Source organism: Psittacula echo (genome assembly GCF_963264785.1).
Source record: "Psittacula echo genome assembly, chromosome: 2".
Taxonomy (NCBI): domain Eukaryota; kingdom Metazoa; phylum Chordata; class Aves; order Psittaciformes; family Psittacidae; genus Psittacula; species Psittacula echo.
In genome coordinates, this window is record NC_137737.1 from 112,692,596 (window position 1) to 112,715,139 (window position 22,544).

The window sequence follows — 22,544 nt, forward strand, 5'->3', positions numbered from 1 at the left end:
ATAATCATAACATGACAGAAAATGCAAATATTAAAACTTTTTTCAGTATTTCAAATGCAGTTTAGAAAAATAATTATACAGAAACCTATGGTTATTGACATTAAAATAGTTCAGGACAAAGATGTGTTGCTTAGAAACTGAATTTACAGGAAAAATTGAACACGCTCAGTGCTTTGCAAAAACCCAAGCATCACTTTTGGCCACTACTGAAGTCAGATAATAGCAATAAGAAATAAGCGCATACATGCGAAAAATTATTGATGTTAATTAACGTGTTAACGATAAAACTGATGTGTTATGCACTCATGCTGAAGCCTGCATTTGTCAGAGAAAGGTAAATTAGCAACTGCTGTTTAATTTCCCTATGCTTTTGCTTTTACAGCTGGTAGAAGGTTTGCAAAGTACTTGAAAAACTTGACCCTTCTCCAGCCTCCCCCGCATGAGTCACCCAACCTTCCTTCAGTCATTAGACTGCACTTCCTGCTGGGATCCAGCAATAAAACAAACGAGAGACACTGGTTCTGGTCATGGTGAGGGAGGTAATAAACCAGTGACAGGTATCCTTATGAAATTCAACATTAATTCAAGTATATTATACATATCGACCAAGTGCCAATTCATGGCACTATTTATCTATGTAGTATCTTACTATATCTAAAGACATTTTGAGGCGCTCAATTCATTCCTTGTCCTGAAAGCATGCCTTGTTTACATACAGGCAAAAGAATTTGCTGCATTTTATGTGCTTCAGAAATGCTAAAGATAAAAATATTTAATTACTTGTACATGTATATATTTAACATGATTTTGATAGTGTATAAACTTAACATGATTTTGATAGCATATTAAAAATAAATTTAAAGAAAAAATTCACAGATAACGTTCCAGTATTTCATGTCATTATCAAATCCACGTCAAATATTCTTTCATCAAGGTTGAGATTTTTGGAAGTCAACTGCCAAAAAAAGTTCACCTTTTCTAGTTTGCTTCAATTCACCATAACTCTCAGTTCCACCATGTTTTTAATATATCCACATTCCTGGGCAAACTCCACTTTTGTCTCCCCAAAAATAAATCCCAAATGAAGCATCCATTGAGAGAAGTGATCATGCTCAGTCAGCCAAATTTAATAAGAAATTTACCCTTTTCTGTACACAGATTCTCCTGGTATTTTAGTTCCAAACTTGCCTACTATTACAGTAACTGTGCTAAGAGAACTGCTGTCTCCATAAACACCTTGGGTTCATTCCACAGTGCACACAGGAGACACAACCCCTTTAAACTTCAAGGAGATCCCATTGCAGTGTAGAAGAGAAAAATTCAGAGATTATGGAATAATCATCTCCAAATCGATCAATTTCCCCCTGAAGGTAAAAAACTGAAAGAAAGAAAAAAGTTGAACAGTTCCAGCTTGCCTTCTTGAAGGGAAAGTACCCCCAGGGCATGTTGTAGAATGATCCCCATCTCTTTCTCCTGATGCTTATTAAGAGGTCATAGATCTCAGTTACACTACAGCATTCCCAAATGATATCTCCAGCTGAGGACTATGACCTCTTAGTACAAGTACAGGGATACAAAATTAGGAATATTAAGGGATCATACTAAGAAAAAGTCTGCCTCAACTATCAGTCGTTTTGGTAGAACAGTTGGAATTAATGGCATAGCTCATGTCTTGTAAAAAACAGAGGAGTTCTAGCAAAAGGCACTGCAAGTTCCAGTGTTTCCCATAAGTGCAGCACCTTGTGCCAGGGCTAAATTTCTGTCTCAACATCAAAGTGGATTTCCACAACAGAATATTCAATACAAAAGGTGTCTTTCTCAAAAAGCACAAGGTACGGCTCAGAACACTCTGGGTGAATTAAGATGTGCTTTCTCTTTGTCTTAACCCTTTTCCCTCTAACAGTCACAGTATGGAAGCAGAAGTGATTACTTAGGTCATTACACCAAGACCAGGCAGGGCCTGGAATGTCTTGAAGGACCTTTTCACTGCAACAATTCAGTTTTTGTTTGTTTTGGGAGATTTTGGTTTGTTTTCAAAAAAAACCTGGTTTATTACACCCTCCAGATGATGCTTGAGAGGATAAACTGAGTCCATACAGGTGGTGTGTTAGTGAACTACCACATCACCTGGAAACCTTAACACTCTACAGCTGATTGTATAAACATAAATTAAGGTTCTTCTGCAACTGTATTAAGCAAAGCGTTACAGAGCTGTGTGGCATTTTGTTACATTTGGCTTTCAAGCTATGAATTTAACTGCTGAACATATAAGTAATGATAATCTGTTGTACCTCCCATTCTGTTCATTTCTGAATGGTAATTAAAGCAAGCACCAATAATAAAAACAGCAAGTATTTCAAGAAAATTATTTTAGAAGGTGCAGGAAATTCACCACTTAAAAAGACTAATTTGTAATGGCAACAAGAGCCATTTTGTAATACACCAACAATATATTATAAATATTCCAGTAAAATAGAAGCATGGAATAAACAACAGGTATTTTACTCTACAGTAACTGATTCTCTGAAACACTGTACTGAATACATACCATAGGTGTGTATATGTGTATACATGCAAGACAATCGTTACTTTATTTTTAATGGTGTGCCTCCTCTTCGAATCATACACATGAATTCCCATTGTACTGGGTAAAGGTCAGGGTAGCTCTGACCCTGTATCAGCAGCAGCTTTACAATTCAAAGTCTGTATTAGTGAAGACTGTAAAAAGCAAGACAAGCTTGGCCACAGGATCCATATTGATTACAACAGTAATTGGAAGCAGCATAGTTATCATAGGGTAAGTAATGACTACTTTTTCTTCTTCACATATGTGCCAGTGTTGATGATTCCCCCTGCCCCCTCCCTTCTCTCCCCTGCAGGCAACCATCTTCCTTGGACAATAAGAATTCTGAATTTCAGCTGCATAGATCAAATAGTGATTATAGTACTGCTCTCCCAATACTGGACTGAGCTCTGGCAGTTCCATCCTCCACAGAATGCCTGATAAAGGTCAGTGGATTACCTCATGTCATCACCTGACAGATATCAGAAATTGGAACCTCTTCTGAAACAGGAGGGGGGATGTCACTCGAGCACTGGGAGAGCAAAGTTAATATTCAATGGGAAAGTCGCAGCAGCCAAACGGTAACACAGAGAGGTACCCTGTACTGCCCATTTGGAAATGCTCTGTGAGGAAACGGCTTGACCTTTAGAACACCCAGCAATGGCTATAAATAAATGGAACAACAGACTGCCAATGTAGTAAAGCAAGGGCAGATTTTTAACAGAATGCCAGGGAGGCATTTGAACTAAATCTGAAAAAACTAGGGAGCTCTATGGGTAAGTCAGTGCTTGGAGACAGGGATGATGATGTAGAACTAACTTGATAACCACAAAATGCCAAAGCCCGAATGTTATCATGGCCCCTCCCAGATACTAATGCTATTGCACACACCCACAATGGCATGTTAGGTATGCCCAATTGATGCTTTCACAGTCCTAATGTCAAAAAAAGCACCAGATAGACATGTCCTCTGGTATAGCTTAGAACTGTGACCATAAGTCCTACTGCTGTGCATGATTTGGGAAGAAGAGACTGAAGTAAGGCATATTGTTTATATAAACCTCTGAGGTACTCAGATTCTGGGTGACAGGCACATGGGGTCTTTTAAACCTGCAAAACAGTGTGCTGTCCTCAATATTAATTCCTTATCTGCACTGAAAGAATATTTACTTTAGAAGCTTTGAGCAGAAGTGATTAAAAGCATGGTTCGTATGTGTGATGCCCAAGTCCTGGGATGATGTGATTCATGTTCCAGACAGGAATATATAGCTCGTGTGTGTAACACTACTTTGGCCAAACTCTTCTGCCATACACCATTTGCCCATTAAGGCATGGATTGCTGCAAAATGAGTCCTAAGAGCCACAGACATGATGCTAGATTATTTAAATGTAGAAGACAGTTGAAAGACAGTTGCACCAATAACTACACCTGGTAACAGCTACATTGGGTCTGCCTACACAAAACCCATTTGCCAACTATAGTCTTCAGCTGAGTGGTTTCATGCTGCAGGCAAAGCACTTCCTAGGCCAAGAAGGAGGTGTCTCTGTCCATGGTACTCAGTGAGTAAACTGCTTCCTCATGGGTGGCACCAACACCAGCTTTGATCCGGTATCTTCCCAATCATGTTGGGAGTTCAGGTTCACACGGTTGTAAAGTCCTTGGTGGACACATACAGTAAATAAGCCAACCAAACCTATCCTTGCTAGTATGTGCTAAAAGAATCACCTGCCTTTTTTACTGGTGGAAAATCAGGCTAAAAAAAAGAGGAAAATAGGAAGCAAAAATTAAAGGGGGAGAGGGGAGAGGATAAATGAAAGATACACAGGAAGCACTCAGCCCCTTGGAAAACACCACTTGCTGCCTCTCCCACCTCCAAACAGAACAAAAGTTCTCAAGAGTTCTGGCATTTACAATTTATGCGTATGAACAGGTTTATTATGGTGCTTTCCCAAGTCAAGAATAACAGTTCCATGGTACAATCATCACCTACTTTCACTTGCAAAAGGTCACCGACAGACAACTCAGGAAGTGCAAGAGGCTGCTTTTAAAACACTCAAGAGGTGAAGATCTACTGGTTTTATGACTGATTAACAATCTCAAGAGCAGAGATTAATGGTTCCCAAGCAAAAAGGGGAGGAGTTTATGCCTCCTTGCCCATGTTGGCTGTTCATCATGGAACTACTGTCTCTCAAGGTAAGCCCAGGCTTTTGAAGAACAGCTATGCAGCCTACTTTCACAGCTTTCAGCTCTAGCATATAAAAGTTCCCTCCATATCTGAGCAGTACCAAGCTAGCTACAGAAGTATTTATACAGAATTTTGATATGAAAATCTAAGAACACAATTATCAAGACCTTCATCATCGTCCCTAGGAGCATGCAGTTCTGCATACAAAGTTCTGTATGGCAGATTCTCCAAATTGCTATGACTTTAGCAGACCTTGGCCATTCTGTTATGCATGTAAAGGCTTCACACTGCTCTTTGAATTCAAATTTATGATTTTTGGAGACAAAGGTTGTAGTTACCACTCTGTTCTCCCTCTTGTCCAGGCATCAAGGATTTGAAGTTGCAGAAAGCCAACCATATCCTGGGCTGCATCAAAAGGAGCATGACCAGCAGGTCGAAGGAGGTGATCCTGCCCCTCTACACTGCTCTCGTGAGACCTCACTTGGAGTATTGTGTGCAGTTCTGGTATCCTCGACATAAAAAGGACATGGAACTGTTGGAACAAGTCCAGAGGAGGGCTACAAGGATGATCAGGGGACTGGAGCACCTCCCGTATGAAGACAGGCTGAGAAAGTTGGGGCTGTTCAGCCTGGAGAAGAGAAGGCTGCGTGGAGACCTCATAGCAGCCTTCCAGTATCTGAAGGGGCCTACAAGGATGCTGGGGAGGGACTATTCATCAGGGACTGTAGTGACAGGACAAGGGGTAACGGGTTAAAACTTGAATAGGGGAAGTTTAGATTGGATACAAGGAAGAAATTCTTTACTGAGAGGGTGGTGAGGCACTGGAATGGGTTGCCCAGGGAAGTTGTGAATGCTCCATCCTTGGCGGTGTTCAAGGCCAGGTTGGACAGAGCCTTAGGTGGCATGGTTTAGTGTGAGGTGTCCCTGCCCATGGCAGGGGGGTTGGAACTAGATGATCTTAAAGTCCTTTCCAACCCTAACTATTCTATGATTCTATTCTATATGGATCCTGGATCACATTATTCTGAGAGGATGTAATTCCACAACTTGCAAACTCAAAGAAGCATCACTGAACTACCATGTGTGTTGGCTGGCACAGGAAACTGGAGGAGAGAGTCTGCTTTTTCACTCTATCAGTCAAATAGAACATAATTTTGTGGAGAAGTCAAAAGCTTGTGGTCCAAAACAAATGGAGAAGTAGAAGCATATCTTTGTAGTACAACTGGGAAGCCCTCTAAGGAAAAAAAGAGACCTAAGCTCAAGTCCCAAGTCCAAGCAGTGTTTGTCTTTCATTCAATAACTGTTTAATGTAAAATCCATATGCAGTCCTTGGTGCAGGAATTCTCAAAAGAAACAGGGTGACTCTCTCAAGTGAAGTAACTGGACTTGGCAAACAGTGCTTGGCAGTGTGCCACTAACTGCAATGAGGCAGATGAATATGCTTTTGGTGCATCACAGATTTAACTTCTTAGAGTCCTTGTCCTCAGAAGCACCTTCATCAAGCTCAAATTTTTCTCTGTACTGCAGAAATCACCAAGGACTCTTGCCCTGCATCTTTTCTCAACACAGGCAGTGGAAACTGATAAAGCAATGGCAAGATCTGCAATGTATTTGGGCAGCTCTAGGATTATTTTGATAGCATGAAGGGCAATTCTAGCTAGGATATCAAAGCATGACACCAAGTGCTCACAAGATTTATCTTGTAGTCTCACTGTGCACCACATACATACTTTGGGACAAAATCCCCTGGAAAGTGTTCAAGTCTTCCAGTGAAGGAGACGGTTCTGTCATTACCAACTCATTCAGAAAGATGAAAGATTCCTGGACACTAGGAAGAAGAGAAAAGAGGCAAGAGAAGGAAAGCATTACAGTGGAATCTCTATTACCTCCCATTTGGTAAGTCCATGATCACCCACGGTGCATGCTGTCTGTGAAGCTGTTAGGTAGCACAAGCTCTTATTTCTAGACATGCAAGAAGGTGTTTCTCAACCACACAGGAGGATGGTATCTATGAAAATTAATTTTGGTCATAACCAGAAACACAGAAGTACTGACTTTGCTAGAAGTTCCCAGCCTAGTGATACTCCAGTGCTGATGGAGAGCAGCACTCAGAACAACTGTGCCCCAGTATATCTGCTGGAATTATTTTCATATGGATTCTGAGAGGAATCTCTGAGGCGAGAGAGAGCAAGATTGCATCTTCTCATTGGCAGGGGACACACAGCTAGAGCCAATAACCTTTTCAACATCAGAAAAAACTTAAGGGGTAACATGTATGGCTGTCAGCTCGACCTGACATACTTACTCAACCTGTGAAAGCTCCAGCAGCGAGCTAGAGCCCAAAGCATAAAACTAAGTCCACCTAGTCACCTAAAGGTAAAATAAATATCCCCAGTGGAGAAATATCTCATGTCTTTTACCTCAGAACACCCTTAGCCTTGAAGGTACTATGATTCAGTAGCCTTCTTTCAGACAAGTTTTACAGCCTGTAATGCCAGTGGGGCTAGTAGGGAAGTCCTGTAACACACACTAGGTCTACTGACATTCAGGTGGAAGATGGCAGTTTTGTGTACCAACATGTCCATTGCTGTTGAGTTATTCAACAACTCAGCCAACTAGGCTGGCAACTTCACTGCAAGGCAGCACCATAGGATGCTCTTTTTTCTAGTATTACTTCGGTTGTGGCTGAGACTTGCAATGCCAAGGCGACCTACAGGACCTTCAAAAGAACCAAGCTTGAGCTGAATGTCTCTGAACAGAGTCACCCAGCAGAGAGGCAGTTCTTATGTGTACAGAGGAGACCACATAGAGTACAATTCAGGAGAAATAGGATTGTTCTCTATAGGCTGTGAGGGGAGAGGAGATTGTAAATCAAGCAAGAGAAGATTAAGGAAAGCATCTGACAAACTGTGCGCTACCAACAGCATATATGGCAACATTGCAAAAGGTTAAGTTTCTTTTCCTGTTGGCAGAAGTAGGAGAGAATGCGTAGTTGAGGATTTAACAGTAGTGCACCACATTTGAACCTGCATGCATGTTTCTACAGTGGGATCCAAACTGATGCATACTAGAAGGACATCAGGTTCATAGTCATGCTAATTATATCCTTTACTTATATACACAACTTAGAGGATGACAATGTGCAAGTGGCTCATGAGTATGAAATGGAAATGCTACAGGAAGGATAAAGTGAAAAAAGCATTAACATCAAAGAGAAACACTATGAAATCTACATTTTTGTTGTCAATCTTTTGGAATGACTAAATTAATATAGTTCAGCATCTTATCTGCCCATGATTACAAGCATTGCAAAGATATTTTTTTTTTACTTTTTCCCCATTTATCTATTATCTGTATTCCACAAACATCACAGGAATTGTCAGCAATTAACACAAATAAATCTTCACCTTTTCAGAGAAAGCTTCAGTACATGAATTTCAGATGATAGCAAAAAATATTACCAAATAGTTCACGAAGGGCCTGTTCCATTCCCCATTGAAGTCAATGGGAATCTTTTCATTGACTTCAATGGATATTGGATCAGACCCAAATTGAAAAGATCAATAGTGCACACATTACGATGAAAGAGCAGCTATATCCTCCTCTAGAGAAAGAACATGAGTTCAAGTCAAACAACAGATTACAGAAAGGAACCAGTTGGGGAGAACTTTTTTCTTCTCCTTTGAAAAATTCTGCAAGAGAACAGCAATTCAAGATCCTCAGAACTAAATCTCACAGCCTTTAAGTAACACTTCTCTTCCACTACCCTAGGTGGGGTACACACATTACATAATGGACAGGTAATTCTTCAGTACCTGAGATGAGGCCCAGATGGAAAGATCATATATCAGGGTAGATATGCTCTGCCCTCCTCCAGAGAGAACACAGTTGACCCAAACGACAGAATATAGTAGAGAAAATTCAATTTTGGTAAACCTCTTGCCTATCTTTAACAACTTACTGACAAATACCTCAGGGTGCCTACTTGTTTCACTGGGACTCCTCCAAGAGCAACCAGAGCAATTACATAAAACTCTGTTGCATCAGAAGACTGTGATGAGAAACGGAGGTGCAACCACACCTACAGGGTCATGCTTCTTTTGAAGACTTTGAATCTGAGCATGGCACCCACAGGCACTGGTGGAAGCCCAAGAAAAAGGCAAGAGTCCAGGGAACTTGCCTAAAATGCTAAAGGGAATCTTTATTTTTGTTTATATGTATTGTGCTTCAGAAGAGAAAGGTAATCTGCTTGTCTGTCAACTGTTTGCCACTGATTAACTAAAAATAATGTAAAGCAATGAGGTTTTCTTAAATGTTATGTCCTTAGTTTTAGGCCACACATGCAGCTTAAGACCCTGCATTGAATTCACCTCACTAACAACCTCTTTAGTATTTTTTGCTGGAGAAAGAAGAAATCCTCAACTCTGGTCATTCTATCCAGACCCCTCTCTCAAGGTAAGGGTGTATTTTGGCCATTTACATTTATAAACAGAGGACATTTGGCTTTTTGTCAACTTGGTAGTCTAGAAGGATGTGCAGTTTAGGTTTTCATTCACTTCATTAGCTTTCAAACAGTCTGATCTCTATCCACTCACAATCACAAGTTTCCTTGAAAGAGGTAAAGGTATTTTTAGGAGAGTTAAAGAATTTCCTTCAAGATTTATTTTCATTCCTCCATACTCTGACATCGTGCATGTATTCCTGTCTTTACACATGCACCCCAAAATGGCTAATCCAGTATCTTTGTTTCCATTCTTACTTAACAACATAACTCTCAGCAAGAACTGCTGTGTTCAGAAGCAGTGCTCCAGGACTCTTCCTACTTACTGCTTCCTCCTCCTGCTTTTCTTCAGTTTCTCAACCCAACTGTGCAAGCACTGTTCAGTGCATTCTGCTTGCAGCTTTAAAGCAGAGAAACAACTTAGCACAGAAGGTGGGGCATAAACTAACTAATCAGAAAGGAGAAACAGCCATATCAGATCAAGGTGAAAAAAACAGGGATGAATAAACGGGGTCTGAAGTAGTAAAGGGGAGACACAGAGGACTGGGGCATGAGGAATGCTTTCTGGGAGAGGGAAGGAAAAGACAAGCTAAAGCCACTAATTTTTCAATACAGAAAGAGCAAAACAAAGAAGTATGAAAAAAAGGAGAGAAAAAAAAAAGTTTTTTAAAGTCAGGAGTGAATATCCATACTGCCAGAAAACACGAGCAATATAGACAAATACATTCTAGAAGTTTGCAGCAGTAGGGAATAGCAGAACTGACTGCATCTGAAGTTAGAAAAACATTTTACAGGCAAGAAAAGAGAAAGCAATATATTATTAAAGTGAACATTTGCTGCAGCAGATTTTCACCTTCCATAATGTGAAGTTAGGATTAAAGCTATTTGACAAATTCACATTACTTTCTCAACTTTCCTACTGCTCTTGCCCACTTATTCCTCTTCTGCTCACCTTTTCTTCACAATTTGTCCTCAAGAGCAGCACTGCTACTTGACTTTTATGTTATCCTGCCAGGATGCAGCCTATGAATGTACTGGAACCAAAAATAACTCAGAAAGCTCTCCAAACATGACCACATGTACACTTTCTAAAAACATTCCCAAACGGCAAGGATGGCTTTCCTTGTTTACAAAATCATAATAACAAAAGGTTTTTAAACACAACTGCATGGCAAAATGAATACATTTTCCACTGTAGGCACTAAAACTAAAGCACCATTTAACAAAGAATAAAACCATCTTTCTGTTGATACTGAGTCTTTTTGGACTTACAGTGCCTACTATCAGAAGACCTACAAATCTAAAGGGCAAAACTATTTCAGCAGATTTCATGTGGTTTCCTTGGTGAGGTGGCTGTCTACAATCATTTCAGAGGAACCTGGGCTGGCTACAGGTCCATTCATGCAGCTCTTCTCAACTCAGTAGTATCTGATCAGCACTCTGTTCCACCCTCTGACTGAAGCTGAGGTTTTATTTTCCCCTCTAACAATTTGCTTAATTCCTCTCAACCTTCAGTTACTGATTACTGTTCAGTCATTTGTTGTTAATGGATTAGACTAACATAAGATCCAGCCCAGATCTGCAACATGCAAATCCATTCATTATGCAGCTGCACTTAAAGTCAACTTACAAATAACCTCTGCGTTCACAAGTGACCTAAGAAAATACATGTATAAGCAAAGTATGGAAAGCTGTACAGCATGAATATAGAAAATACACATAGCAGTTAGGCACCAACAGCTAATGAACACTTTAAATAGAGTTACAATGCAGTAATTATCCATATATCCTTCAGTATTAAGGAAATCTACAGTGCCCCATTTGCAGTATAATCCTGTCCCAGAATCTGTTTATAAAAGTCTCACCCAAGCATTCAAGTGCACAAATAAAATAACTGAAAAGGAGGAGGAAGATCAGAAGCAGAAGAGATGGGAATCACAAACAGAACAGTGCACAAAACCACAGAGTGATAAGTATTGTTTACCTGTCAGTTGACATTGATTAATCTTGTGTTCTGTGATATCACTCAGTGACTCAAACACCTGGAGGCAGCTGTCACAGCTGTGCACAGCTTCTTCTTCTAGCTCCTCCCCCTCATCCGGCCTTTTCTTACAGTCTAGCACTTCATCTTCTGCCTTGTCTTCTAGTTTACAGCTAGGGTCTGAAAGAAAATCAAGACCATGACGTCAGGCGTCTAAGAAGAGAACCTTTAAAAACAAAAGAAAAAAGTCAAGATAGGTTCTTGTGGTAACGATGAGAAGGAGCATATCTGGCATGACCCTGCAGGGCACTGTAGATTTTATTGCTAAATAAGCTAAAGAGGCTTTTTTTTTTTTTTCCCCTTATTTTTTTTCTAATCTCGATGAAAGGAGAGTTTCCCTTCTACTCCCACAAATGCAGCTCTCTTTCTCACTCAAGCAATTCTTCCATGCTTCAATGTTAGGTTTGTCAATTTTAACACAGCTATAGAAGCTGCTTTGATCACTGTAAGAAAGGATGAACCACCTATGCAATTAGTTTCCAATGAAAAGAAAAAAAATCAAACCAATGATTGTGAAGGAACTTCTTTTCACTGTTAACTACAGTGTTTCACAGGAAATTCGCAGAATTAAGAGACTAACAAATTTGAATTTCATAAACATGAAATTCATCTTGATTTTACAACCCACTCCAATACTCCATCACACACTATTTGACACAGTTAAAGTGCTGGAAAGATTATACTCTGGGTCAAAATGCTACACATACTTTGAACTTGTGTATGACTTAAGACAAACCAAATAAAGTTCCCGTATTTGCCAGATGACGGAAAACCGGAAACTAACTATTATAAAACCTAAACAGTACACAAGGAGGGCTTTGTCTTTTGACCCATTAACAAGCATTTTGGGGTTCGCAAGACAGCTCTAGCATCAAGGAGCAGTCCTGAGCCTAGCTGACACTTCTACACTGGAAGACATGCACAGACTCATCACCATCCCCTATGCACAGAGAAGCCACACGGCTTGCTGCACTACCTTGGGTCTTCAGATGACCAGTGCAGAGTAAGATAATGCTAAGTCTAGAACTTTTCCTCCTCCTCTGAGGAATGGAGCAGCTTAACTTCTGACTTTTTGCCCACTTTAGTAAAAGCTTCCTTCAAAAGACAGAAATAAAATAATGTGTCTTCCCTAATAAAGCAAACTGGCACTTAACTTTGTTTTTCCTTGGGAACCACAGTACAACAAGTGAAACACAGAAGAAAAATGGTTGTGTACATTCCAGCAAAAGGAATGCAAGTGTTTCACCACTTCTCCCTTTTCTGCTTTGGCTGCCTCATCTTTTCTTTTAGATATTTGAGAGAGCTGAAACAAGTCATTTCAGAAAACAAACTCACATAATAACAGGAGATTGTGCAAGTACATTTTAAGATGTTATGCTCTTTAGCCAAGCGGATAACTAACCAGGAGTCGGCTTCTTGTCCACAACACAACAGAGGTGGTATCCGTGAGCCCAGTTTATTTAACGTTTCAATTGATTAGGATCATGCACAAAAGGGAGGGAAATGGAAATATGCTAATACTAAATCCATATTACAGTGGGGAAGGGGTGAGGAGAAGCAGTAAGGTGATCCTACTTTAAAACACTCTTAAATCCTCTCTTGGCACCCTACAGCAATATGCACACAGGCATTCCTTTATCTGCCACTGACCACAAAGCATAGGTGTTCTTGCTGCCCACAAGGAAAGTCAGGGCTCTCGTCATCTTTCTACATCCACACTGCTGCACCCTGCCCTTCAACTGCTGAAATACAGGCGGACCTGCAAGCAGAGACTGGAAACGACCTATGCCAGGAAATCTTCATCATGCTATGTGGCTTGTGATCAAAACCAAGGAATTTCTTTGACAGGTTTAAAGGGAAGAATTTATTTTAAGGAAATTGTATTGCACAGGAAACCAGATTAATTTTTAAAAATAAAAAACACATTCTGAAGGCAAAAATACATTTGCTGTGCAAAAGCCCTGCCTATACACAAGAGTACAATCCTTACATGACAGATTACATTCACAAGGCTATTTCAAGAGTGAAAACTTCTACTTGGGCAGCTACTTCCAACCAGAGGAGTAGTCTGCAAATGTACGCACCAAAAAGAGGTGCTAATAAATAAAACGACTTAATGGCATTTTAGCTATTGTCGAATGATCTGAGTCTACTATCTTTCACCGCCACTTTATTTTCCAAGATATTTTGCAAGATTAATTAAAGTGTTTAGGAGATCACAAGGTTATAAGCAGTTCAGAAAAAAAATAATAATTGTCTTAACTGTCACAAACTGACCCCAACATCATTAAACACTTGTTGGAAGGCAGCATGTGCACATCGCATACTATTAGTTGTTCAGCTCAAGCTCCCAGTTTCATCTCATAAAACTGACAGCACTCAGGGAAATGTGGGCACTGGGTTTGAATTTTAACATCAGTATTTAAATGCTGCACATAAAGTTTACAGACCTGTTTGTTTTAAAATAAGGGTAGTGCCTGCCTCTGCTCTAAGTACAGTGCTGAAGGAAAGAAAAAGGAGGGGAGGGAATTCTCAAGACTTATTATTCAGAAACATATTTTACAGGAATTCAGCAATACACACACACGTACATAGGCACACACGCACTCCTTAGTGCACAAAAGCCTAAAGAATTGCTTGATTTAAAGCTTCATACTTAGAGACCAGTTATTAAAATTAGAATCATTTTAAGACTAATAAATGTTTTGCTTCTCCTTCTGCATTTTCAGATATAAACTCTACAGGGACAGAAGTCAGTCAAGCTTATTCCCTTCTGCTGCAACTTTAGAATACATGCTCTAGCCAACTGGCACATTTGTTTTTAGGTCAACACTTAAGTGGGACCCTCTGGGACCTAGGTTCAAGTTTAGCCTATGACAGCTTTTGTGAAATGAGTTCTGGCAGTCTCAGCCCCTCTCAATGAATGCATTTCCACTGTGATCCACTTCCGTGAAGAGATGTCACCACCAAAATAAAAATATATTTAAAGAGAGAACATATCATTTGGACGCTTTGTAAATAGATAGCTTTTCCATTACAAAAATAAGTATCCTCCATGAAGAGCTGGTCTAACCTTAAACAGTTACTTTAACTGAGGATAAGCTGTCTTGTTTGAGCTGCTCTTTTGAAAGACTAGACTGAAACTTACTTTATTAATGCAATATGCAGTCACCTATACTTTCTCCTTAACCTCCTGTTCAAAGCTCATGATCGCATACAGGAGCAAATGTCATTCATCTCCCACATTTCCTTCTTCCCGATAACTGCAACAATCACAGCTACAATTCCCTCAACAAAGACTGTCTTCATAGTAAGATTACCTTTCCTACATCTGCAAATGCCACTGTCACTTCCAGAGGCTTTCCTGCCCTATTTCAGAGGCTGCTGTGCACAAATTGAAATTTGACAATACATGTCAGCAACAATATACACATCAGCTCCGTCTGCAGAGATCGCTGAAAATTATCTGGTATGGAAAGGAGGGTTGCTTTTTGCGGACATAAATAAATTCAAACTATTATGTTGCTTTAAAAAAGAATAAAATAAAAAAGAACTCAAGAATACAAAGAACAGTTGTCTTCTGTTACTGATTACGTTAACATTATTTATAAATGGAAATTAAAAGAAACATGATTTTCTCATTACTATGTTCTCTGGCAGGTGGTTCTTCTCTTTCCTTCTTCCTCCTCTTCATAAGGGATGTTATTGCTGTAACTTGGTCTAATAAAACTGCAACTTTGGGGAAAATGAAAAATTGCATTGGCTTAAAAGTGTTGGAGGCAATAAAGCCATGGACTTCAATTAATTTCAAGTATGGGAGCGGTTTAAGGCCAACCAGCAGAAATTCTATTCTGCCCATGTAAAAATGAGGTTTCACCACATTTACTTTTTATAACCCATATAAAAGTCAAGTAAAAGTAATGAATATCTAAAAGTCATCTCAGTGGACTGGCAAAGACTATCTGTATTCTCGAAACTCATCTTACATATTTCTGCCTATGCTACAAGGATCCATAGCTAATCACAACTAAAACACCAAACTACCAAGAAAACAGCCTCCTTTCCAATCCATTTCACTGCCTTGCAGTAGGACCTCCTTCCAAGCCACTTCTGCATGGAAAAGTGCTGGCAAAAGAAAGGAAAACTTAGATCATGTGGTTATAATTATTACCAGGCAAAGAATATTTCTTCAGCTCAGTGGTAAAGTAAAACTCTGTCGCTCTCTGCTCCCAATAGTGTCCATCGCAAAACAACTGCCTCATTAAATCTCTGCAGTAAGATTAATATGCCGTAGCTGCACTACATTATAACTTGGTACTCTATAAAAAGCACATTTAATGGTTAGAGCCAGAGCTTAGATACAAAGTATTACTATAAAAACTTCTGGCAGTGTGTACACAGTGTGGGCCTTCTGCACTGCTTGCTCTATCAGAAGGTTTTTTGTTTTTTATATCAGCACTGCATTCTCGCTATAGAGAAAAACAAAATGTTAAATCTTGCCTAGAAACAGGGAACAACACAGGACATGATGGGAAATAAATAACCAGCAAGACAACTTAACCATTGAGAATTATTTTACGACAAAAATGCAGAAAAGCAACCATTCCTTGTCATATTGATTTCCAGTTTTGAAGTCCTCTATTTTTCACTCCATGTGTCTACAGCTATACAAGTTTGCTTTTTTTTTTTCCTCAAGCTTGCAAATAGCTAAATGGAGGCACAAGTACATTTGGAATAGTTTGAGAAATCTCCCATTTAAAAAGATCAGAGAGCTCTCTCTCTTGTTTCTTCTTTTCAAACAATATAGTTTAAGAGCAAAGCCACCAGAACGTAAAAAAGGCACCAAACACAAACTCACAGGACACAGACAAAAGAGAAATACAAAGTCTTCTAGCTGAAGAAAGAATTAAGTGCATTCTTCACCTTTGTAAAAGGAGTAACTCCAACTGTTCTCAAACAAATTACCTACATGTATTCAGAGATGAATGGCCTTCTAGGAATATCCTTAAGGAGTCAGCTCTAACTCCAAAAGGTGACCTCAGCTGAATGAATGAGACCATTCAGATGAGTCAGACCTGCTCTTCAGATAAAATTCTGTGGAATCAGTACTGAAGACTTTTTGGTGCTTTTACAAAGTACTTTTTGCTTTCTCAGAACCATGTTAATTAATCCCTGACTGGTAAGAAATTATACAAAAAGAAATTATACAAACAATCCTGAAAGAAATTACCTTTATCCACATATCTTACAAATATGAAAATAGTTTCACTGGAATGAATATTTATCAGAACTGCTACAGGGTGGGGTTTTATGTGAGGGATATAGAGAAGGATTATTTTTAACTAAAAACAGAAGAAAAATAAGAAAAGCATGCTGCACTTTAGAAGCATTTCCCTTTCAGTTAGCTGATCGACAAAAGACAGAATTTCTAATTCTCAGAATTTGAAAGGTGATCGTAGAGAAATATTATTTTCCATTGCAAAACCAAGAACGCATTCTACACTGAAACAGAGAAAGAAGAGTGCAGGCTTTGTAAAAACACCCTGATACAAAGATCCCTCACACTGTTGTCAAACAGTAAGCAAGCACTAATGAAGGAATTCAGCATTACCAGTCTGTGCGGCTGTATGTCCCACACCTGCCTGCTGGTCCTCTGTTTCATTTTCTTCTACTGTCAGAAAAAGGTAAAAACAAAAACAAAACAAAACAAAAAGATGTTAGGTAGGTAGCTGAAGTGTTTCAAGCATCTTTACACCAGCTTCAGTTCTGAAAGCCAGTAATGCTTGCACAACATGGGCAAGAAAAGCTGCACTGCAAAGTGCAAAAGTATAGATCAGACCAAAACAGAATATGCTGATGTATGACAGCTACAAATCTGAGAACAGAGTGACCAAATCATTTTCAAGGCTTAAAAAAGCAAATCGAATTTCCTCTGGGATATTTGTCTTCAATGCATTCTACTGTATTTGGTTATGGAACTAAATAAGAGAATAATTCAGGGCTTTAAGATTCTACTTGCTCCACACAGATAAGAGAAAGCCTTCTCCTGACAGACGGGAGAGGTGTGTGTGCTAATTCATATATAAGCTTTAAAATATAACAATAATCCTATATTCAGTAGCAAACATCTCAGCAGTGCAGACAGCCTTGCAAAGGAGAACTAACCCCATGCTGTTTTACTGGATACACCATGCCAGCATCTTTCCCTTGGCTCACAGTTTTCCAGAGCAGTAGAACTAAAAACAATACAATTCTTGTCAGATTCACTATTCAAAACTTGTTGGGCAAGAGTGAACCTAACAAGAGCCATTCTGCTGCTACTTTGAAAAATTAGAGAGCGCTGTTCTCATACGCTCTGATACGATGCCTAAGTAAGATTGACTCTCCCAAAGTAAAAGGGAAGAGCTAAAAGGCAGAACCATTTCCTTTTTATTCTCCCAAAGACCGAGTTCTTTGAGTTAGAGAACAGCGGAGAGAAAAGAATTCATTCTCCCTCCACAGGGGAAAAAGCTGAAAGGGGAAAGACTGCACTTCTGCAGTATTTCCACTCCCAAGAATTCAGACCTCAAAAAAAAAAAAAAAAAAAATCATGCAACTGAGTTAAAGCGCAAAGATTTGGGGTAATTTTCCTGGTTCTTGGGACAAGAGAGTGCAACACTTAGGGTCACATATAAATCTAGACAGAAATTCAAAAGAAGAGATACATATACACACTCCACAGGTACCTCTTTTCCTCCTCCGCCAACCCCAAGGCTTCATACAACTGGTTGTTTCTAGAATCTGAGTTTCTAGAAAAAAAACACCAGTTTTCATAAGGACACTCTTAGGACACCAAAAACTTGAAACAGTGCATATATTAGAAAGAGTCAAGTACAATCTCCAGGGGACTCTAAACAATCTCTATCCCTGCCCCAGAGCTGTGGCTAGTACATGTACTCTTCTCACCAACAGAGATCTGATAAAGTTTCCCCAGCCCTGGAGTAAGTCAAATATTTCACTAAATATGATTTTATGAGCTGACTGTTTCAGTTGAACTTGCATTTTGCAGCCATGAAGTTACCACTACTTCAGCTATGATAATACAGTGTGATTTTCTTTGTTACGCTGAAGCAGTCATCCCAGCAGTCCTCACAGCTAAAATAAACTGGTCAGGCAAAGAAAGCAATGGGAAAAGCTCAAGTAAAGCTGAGTTTTGGGGAACACATGGTCAAACACTAAGCCAAATGGAAAGATTTTTCACTAGGGCAGCACAGATCAGTAAGACTCCTTAAGAAAGAAAAATAAGGAATAGAAGTAGTATATTGTTAAAAAAAAAAAAAATAAATAAAAGATACCACCTATTGTGACCCTCTCAAAACCCCAGTAAACCATCTGCAGACCAACCTGACCCTGTTTATGCCACCATCAGCTGTTGATCTCAAGAATAATCTCTAGAACTGTAAAATGGCTCCACTGTTCCATCCCTCAAGAGGAAACCTTATTAAAGGCTCTAGACTTATCTGTTATCTACCTCAACCACAATGCATGTCCCATTTCAGTCAGAAAGACAGTTTAAAAACTCTACCATTTCTTAAGTTTCAAGATAGAATTGAGATGACTGAACATGAACTTTTCAAGAACTGACACCCAAGTGGGAAGCTTGAAAATAAAGCAGGCACCTGCTAAGAAGTAAACAAGATCTGTTTGTTTGAAGCAACTCTCCACTTGTAAGTATATACAAACTAAAAATGCAGTTCATCTTTTCTGCTGTTCTGTACTGCATATCTACTGCCACTAGCTGCAGTACCAGCATCTCTCACTGCTACTGAGAAGTGACTGCGCAGCGAAATGTGCTCAGCTTCACACTACTGACTGAGAAGTACAGCAAATATTTCGGGGTCTTAAAACAGAAAAGTGAATGCTGTCTAACACTGGTTTTGTATATGCAATTTTGTAATGTGAAAAGATAATAGTGTATGCCTTATGAAACCCAATGTTTAAAACTTTCCTGCTAGGCAGGGATCTGAAAATTCTGAGAGAGCTGAGGTCTGCCTTCAACAACAGCAGATCACTATGTCTTTATTACACTAAAAAAGGAAACAAGTACCAGAGCAGGTAACTTTATGGTTAGCATCTTTCTAAAGCATTGTTCAAGTCCCTTGAGGATTCTCAGTCACAACAGAACCAAGTAGGTCACAACAGGACAAAGACTTGCTAATAATATTCAACTAGACTGATGTATTTGTCAGGAAAATTAAAACCTCATTCAGGAGAAAATATGGTAAAAGGAATAAGAAAATTACCCCACAAAACCGACTGAATTGGGAAAATCTTTGCACTAGCACAAATCTCCTTTTTCCTCTGCGTTGTTAGATCATTCCTCCAAGCTAGCATGGGTATTTGTCACATTAAGTAAGCTACAGCTGGTAGCATCAGATAAGCTCTCAATTAGCACTTTATGCCTATCCACAACCAGATTCTGAAAACTTAACTGCTATTTCACCTCTTAGGCCACTGTTAAACTCACCTGACCATGAAAGGCCGTGTGACATGCAGCCAACATTAACTTCCCTTAAACATTAAATATACTATTTCCTTTCAGCAGAGGAAGGCAACTTTAAACAGAACCATACAGGAGAGAAATGCTTTAAACTTTGCTAACCAAAAACATCTCTCTAGTACTAGCATGAAATGTAACTACAGAAAGCCACAAGGATGATACGCAGCTAAAACAAATAGCACTATTATTGAAACATCAAAATTACTGATGCTCTAGGACTCTAATTGTGCACAATGAAGTCATCTTTGTGATAGCATGTACCACCTCCTAGCATAAGGTAAGATAAATTCTAGATAGAAAAGTCATAGAATACTAGTAAAGACGCTGCCTCAGGAAATCAGAACAATAGATTATGAATTCAGACAGTGAATAAGTGATGTTACTGCTGAGCAGCACTTCTGGATACATTTGGAATAATGTTGCCACGAAAGCAACAATATTCCTTGTCCCTACAAATTATGTGTTTATGACCACAGGTCACCTGTTTTGTTAGCTGTGGAAATATTTCTCAATTGACTTAGCTGTTCCGTAAAACAACAAACCATGGAGTCCCTACCATGTATTTTCTCAGCACAACTTTTGAAAAACAATACAAAGAGGAACTCCGGCTAATAAAAATTTGAAAAAAGCCCAAATCACCACAACCCTGGCACCACACTTCTTGAGGGCAATTAAAATATCTAAGTAAAGGAAAACAGAATTCCAGCATATCAATTCTATCTCCCACTATAAAAGCTTGCGGGTTGGACAGATACCAGGTTTTAAAATATTACTGCAAAAAAAAGTATCTCTAAACTGAAGCTATATGTATGTGAAAGGTTAGGACATTTCAGCTTGGGTACAGCCAGCATCCAAAGCAATCCTGGTCTCACTTCACTCTCTCATGCTTAGGCTGCTGAATGTCAACATTAAGACCAACTACTCCTTTTTAAGGGGGGGGGGGGGGGGGGAAGCCAAAACCAAGAATACAAAACCAACCAACAGATAAATACTACCATCAAGGACATCCAACAAGGAAAACCTGAGGGAATTTTGATATAGAGGTCCCAAACTCAGAATTAATCTCCTGACTGCTCTACAGCAACACCTGCTGATCAATAAGGATTTTACCCCTTGTGCTTAGAGTCTCTTCATAGGACACATGGTCAGCCTTCAAAGGAGGAAGATTATTTTATAAAGTTAGTACAATATATACACAGATTTTCCAGCTTGCAAAATATCATTCATATTCTGAGTAACCAGGATTCCCTTTCACTGAAAAGTTATTCAGTAGATTTAGCACCCCAAGGAAGAGCACAAGTAATTTCTGGTTGATTCCTGGGAAAAACCCTGTATGAAAAAGAAATGGATAAAATTAGAAATGTGAAAAAGGACATTTTCACTGAAAGGGAAGCCTTTGGAGAACTCTGGTGAAGATTCATGGCTCCTGAACTATTACAAACCATAATAAAATAAAAGCAAAAGATAATTGAAAAAAGTCTATTTTCTTCTAGTCTAGGTGGGTTAATAAATTTTAACAAAAAAAAAAAAAAACCTGCCCCAAATGCCTGAACCTCTTTTCAGCTTGTTAAACAAAGCAGGAGAAGCCACATATCCCAAAAAAACCTATAAAAATAGATTGCTATTGATTTATTCCTTCCTAAAACCTGTTCCTGGAGAGATGTGAAAATAAACCTAATATAGCAACCATGACTGTCAAGATAGGAAGTTTAGAATATATATTTTTGACTTGCACTTTGCATTTCCTATAATTCAATACTTAATCTATACAGTTCCATTAGCATATGATTAGTAATTCAATTTAGGGCCATCTTTGCACAAAAGCCTTTTTCTTAGGATGGTAACTTTGCCAAGTGCATCTTCCATCTACATGTTTGAATAATTTCTGCAGACAAGTAATAGAGACACTAGCTCTATTAGCATAATCAATACACAATTTACTGAGTTATCCAGACAGAATAGAAATAAAACGTGTGTGCCATTATTTCAGTACCTATAAATGACTAATTTCTGGAAGTATCTCTACATTTCTCTCCTCCTCATGGCCACATAAAAAACAAGAGGACATTCATACTGCCACCATCTACAGGTAGATATTAAGTATGATTAGATAGATTAACCACATAGCAGAAGGCGAATTTAAGAGCTAGTTACAGGACGTGTTGAGTATCCTCTAACTCTATTAAAGTCAATGGATTTTGAACATGTTTCGCAGTTTGCAATAACATGCTATGGAAATACATCTCCATAAGGGTTCAGTCAGGATAGAAAACTCAAATTGAACAAGTTACAGAGAAGTACTAGATGCAGCATGGCACGTCAATGTATCACCCACTAAGGCTACACCTTCCTCCTCCTTCTATCCCTAGGTACCACTGATGGTCTGAGACTCACCTTCTAAACTCTTTTAGCCAGCGCACATGAGAGCAGGATTTCACACTTGACTATGCTACATGTAAGCAGCAGTTCAGTGGGTGACTCCTGGAAGTCAACAACCATTTCAGGCTGCTTTCATAACGTCCTTTAAGAGAACAAATATTCATAAAAGTTCTCAGTAGTTCTGAGAGTATTGTTTTCTAAACAGCTTCACCTAGTATCAACATACATTTATCAGCTGCTAGCCAGCAACCTGACTACCATTTTGATTCCAAAATGTATATGCACCCAAAGACTTTCGTGTGAGCTGAAAATGAAATATATTTGGATATTAACAT

The 22,544-nt window shown here is 39.1% G+C and overlaps 1 protein-coding gene across 1 annotated transcript in view; it reads right to left on the minus strand.

The window, feature by feature from the left end:
• Nucleotides 1–22,544, minus strand: part of ZNF521 (zinc finger protein 521) — a gene marked incomplete at both ends in the record, with an annotated part of 206,555 nt that overhangs the window by 170,888 nt on the left and 13,123 nt on the right. The window contains 3 exons of the mRNA XM_080609699.1: nucleotides 11,235–11,411; nucleotides 16,903–16,962; nucleotides 18,017–18,079. Of these exons, the coding sequence (XP_080465825.1) occupies nucleotides 11,235–11,411; nucleotides 16,903–16,962; nucleotides 18,017–18,079 (300 nt within the window). The remainder of the gene's footprint in view (nucleotides 1–11,234; nucleotides 11,412–16,902; nucleotides 16,963–18,016; nucleotides 18,080–22,544) is intronic.